Genomic DNA, 3201 nt, shown 5'->3' with positions numbered 1-3201 from the left:
ATCCTAATTTTGTGAAAAGTAATACATGCATTTATGTATGAGGCGACTGATCTAGATAGCTACTTCAGGTAGCAGAAAAATAATAAATGGTTTTAATTTTTATAGCATGTAGTGTACTTTCCAAATCAAAAAAATTGCTATGTATGACTTTAAAATTTATCTTAGAAAAAAATAAATACTAATTGGAGTGTCTATTTTAATTTTCATTTTTAAAGGAAATATTTCCTATCAGTGGCTCCTTGTGGTAGAATTTCACTTCCTGAAATTTCACTTCCTTTTCCCAGAAGCAAGATCTCATCTAAACTAAGATCAAGGACAAATGAGGGTTTTTTTGGAGTGTTTTTCACAGGACTAGTTTTCACACTATTCTGTCAATCAGTAGGAAGGAATAATAATCCAATGTGGAACAAATGGTATCCCAGTTCTAATTGTATTAGTAGATCAATGGAATTCCATTAACGTTGTCACGCAGCCAGGCAGATCTGTGACATTCTTGTCAAACAAAATTTCATATCCCAGAGTTGGATGCACAAACCTGTGTATAGGCGTTAACCTCGTACGGGCATATAATTTCAAAATCCTTTCAATTTAATTGTAAACAAACATCCCTCTCAGATTATATTTGCTTTCAAAATGACTTTTGGAACTGTTTAATGTCTCTTTCTATGGCTTCATGTCTTTTACATTTTAACTTGAGCCACAAATAAAGCAACAGGGAGGTGCACAGTGATATTGTCAGCAGTCTGCATTTACCCTGGTGCTTTCCACACCCTGCGTTCCTTTTCTATTCTTAGCACTGTCCTAGGGCTCATTGTCAGCTCACATTCAGTGTGGGGGCAAAAGGAAGGCAGCTACTTCCTCTGGGGAAATATTCAGTGTGTTCAGAATGAGATTGCAAATCTTTGGAATGTGGCAGACCAGCTGTTGAAGGCAATATTCTTAAAGCAAATTCTTAACCTCTACCAACGTCTCAACCTTGAGCCAAAGCAGCAGTTTGGGAGGGTATAATGAGCACCAATCATCAGACGTGCTGTGTAAACTCAGACAGCAGTGTAAGCTCAGGTGTCATAACTTCCACTGCTGCCCGGCTATTTAAAGCTAAGGATTATGCAGAGATAGCAGATGCATGTTCCATCTTCTGAAATCTTCAGTTTTAAGGAATATCTAAATAGTACAGATTAAAACTCACTGAACTTAGTAATCAAACTTTTTAAAGCGGTTTCCTAAACTTAATGTTGATTTATAAGGGAATATGGTAATATATCTTAATAACATTTCATAAATATCCATAGAACTTACATTATCTTTTTAAATAAACACTTCAGATAGGATTCAGTTTAGCTTTAAAAAGATGAATGAGGTATATAATTGAACTTTTTTAAAAATAAGATTTATATCTGAAAATTCCAACTGCAAGTTTAAGGCAGGTTATTATAGTGAATCATAAATAGATTTCAGACCCAATTTCCAAGAACTATATTTTAATTTGCAGGCTCCATATTTACAAAGCACCACTTCAATTAAAATGCACTGAAAAGAAAAGCTTATCAAGTGAAGGGAATCACAACTGGTTTTAGCAACATAAAATGTTTTCATAAAATAGATTAAAATTCTTTAAATGAGTATGGCTCTTTTGCCATCGGTGATCACCAACGCAGTCTCTCTGGTGGTGTTGCAGTGAGGAAGAAATTATATCAATCATTACATATCAATTATTATATCAATTATATCAAACTACAGTCTCTTAAATTTCCAACGTTTCAGCTGTAAGAACAGTATCAGCTTGAGCTGCACACACCTATTTCACAATTTTCCTTTCTGAGTAAGAAATAATAAAGACAACCTCAACATACCAGGCACTGTGTGCATATTTTTAATCTTCATAAAAATCACAGTGACTCATTTCAAACGTGGGTCTTACAATCATTGCCGTGGCACGATGGCCTGGACTATAGGCATCTCAGTGCCGTGTGGGCAGGAACGGCTGAGGTTTCACCGAGTCCCAGCCGGGTCCTTGGCCTCCACCACCAGAATGCCATCGTGGCAGAGGGTCGCGCACAGGTCCCTGGTCTGCACGCCCTCCGGCAGCCTGTACTGTCGCGTGAAGCTCCGGGAGACAAAGCCGTGCTCGTCCATGCGCGTGCCGTGTTGCGCCTTGATCAGCAGCCAGCCCTCGAAGGTCTGAATGATGATGTCTTCGGGGAGGAACTGGACCACATCCAGCAGGATCTGGAAGCGGGCTGTGTCTTCCTGGGGCAGCACCTGTGCAGCCGCCGCGGGAGGCTGCGCCGTCCTGGCTTTACTCAGGTCGGGGACGGCCGGCCCGGGCAGGGCGTACAGAGCGTGATCCAGCCTGCAGTCTTCCAGACCCCGCGCCTCAAACTCCTCCTGGTAACGCACTGGCGTCTCTATGATGTGCCTCAAGATGATGTTCGCCATCGTGGAGGCAGAAGCAGCATTGGACAGGCTCCCCCGTCCACCCGTGGCAGTCGGTCGCCTGCTGGCTGGGCGACCAGGAGGAGCTGCGACTCCTTTACAGCCCTCCCCAGGCGCCACCGCTTAATCAGGCCTGAATCGCAGCACGGCACACTCTCTTGTCTTTCCTCACGCGCTGACAATGAACGGCTATTTATAGGGCGTGCTTCGGAGTTGCATTTAGCACACAGCATGCACAAGCTGCCCAGGCAAGGACTGCCCTTGCGTTCTCAGTTATCCTTGGCAGATGTGCCTGCCTTGCTTACCTCAAGAGAAAAAAGACAGTGGAGAGCAGAAACAGTATTCGAAAAATACCATCGGAGTGAGTGCTTTCTCCTTGCGAACGACAGTGATCTAAGGGAGTATGACTTCCTAGAACAGTCCGGAGATGTGCACTCAGCTTGTATTGTGAGCCAGTACTCTCCAGGTGAAAGGTTAGGGAGAGGAGAATGTATTAATAGCCATAGTTGACAAGGAATTAACACACACTCACACACACATTCAAATCTCAGATATTCAACAAACTCTCAGCCCTCAGTCTTACACATTTCTTTTTATTTTATCTTCTAGACTTTTGGGCTTAAGGGGCATCTGAGCCACACCCTATGGATTTATTTAGATTTGACTCATCAAAAGTGAGATCAGATGACTAAGCTATCTCTGATGGGGGTTGGAGGGGCATAGAGTGGGGAATCTTAGTGATGAAAATAGAGCCACAGGGAGAGA

At 42.6% G+C, this 3201-nt stretch overlaps 1 protein-coding gene across 1 annotated transcript; it reads right to left on the bottom strand.

Moving 5' to 3' along the window:
• Positions 1-1421: 1421 nt before the first annotated feature.
• Positions 1422-2656, bottom strand: HSPB3 (heat shock protein family B (small) member 3). The gene has a single exon (XM_012756743.3). It carries the CDS (start codon positions 2437-2439, stop codon positions 1993-1995), a length of 447 nt encoding a protein of 148 aa, XP_012612197.1. The 5' UTR covers positions 2440-2656; the 3' UTR covers positions 1422-1992.
• Positions 2657-3201: the final 545 nt, after the last annotated feature.

The sequence above is a fragment of the Microcebus murinus genome, chromosome 11, assembly GCF_040939455.1.
Source record: "Microcebus murinus isolate Inina chromosome 11, M.murinus_Inina_mat1.0, whole genome shotgun sequence".
Taxonomy (NCBI): domain Eukaryota; kingdom Metazoa; phylum Chordata; class Mammalia; order Primates; family Cheirogaleidae; genus Microcebus; species Microcebus murinus.
The sequence above is the reverse complement of the archived record's forward strand: the minus strand, read 5'-3'. Positions and strand labels throughout refer to the sequence as shown.

What these genes read in the sequence shown, in the direction of transcription:
- HSPB3 (XM_012756743.3), bottom strand. Translation starts at nt 2,439, where the DNA reads ATGGCGAACATCATCTTGAGGCACATCATAGAGACGCCAGTGCGTTAC.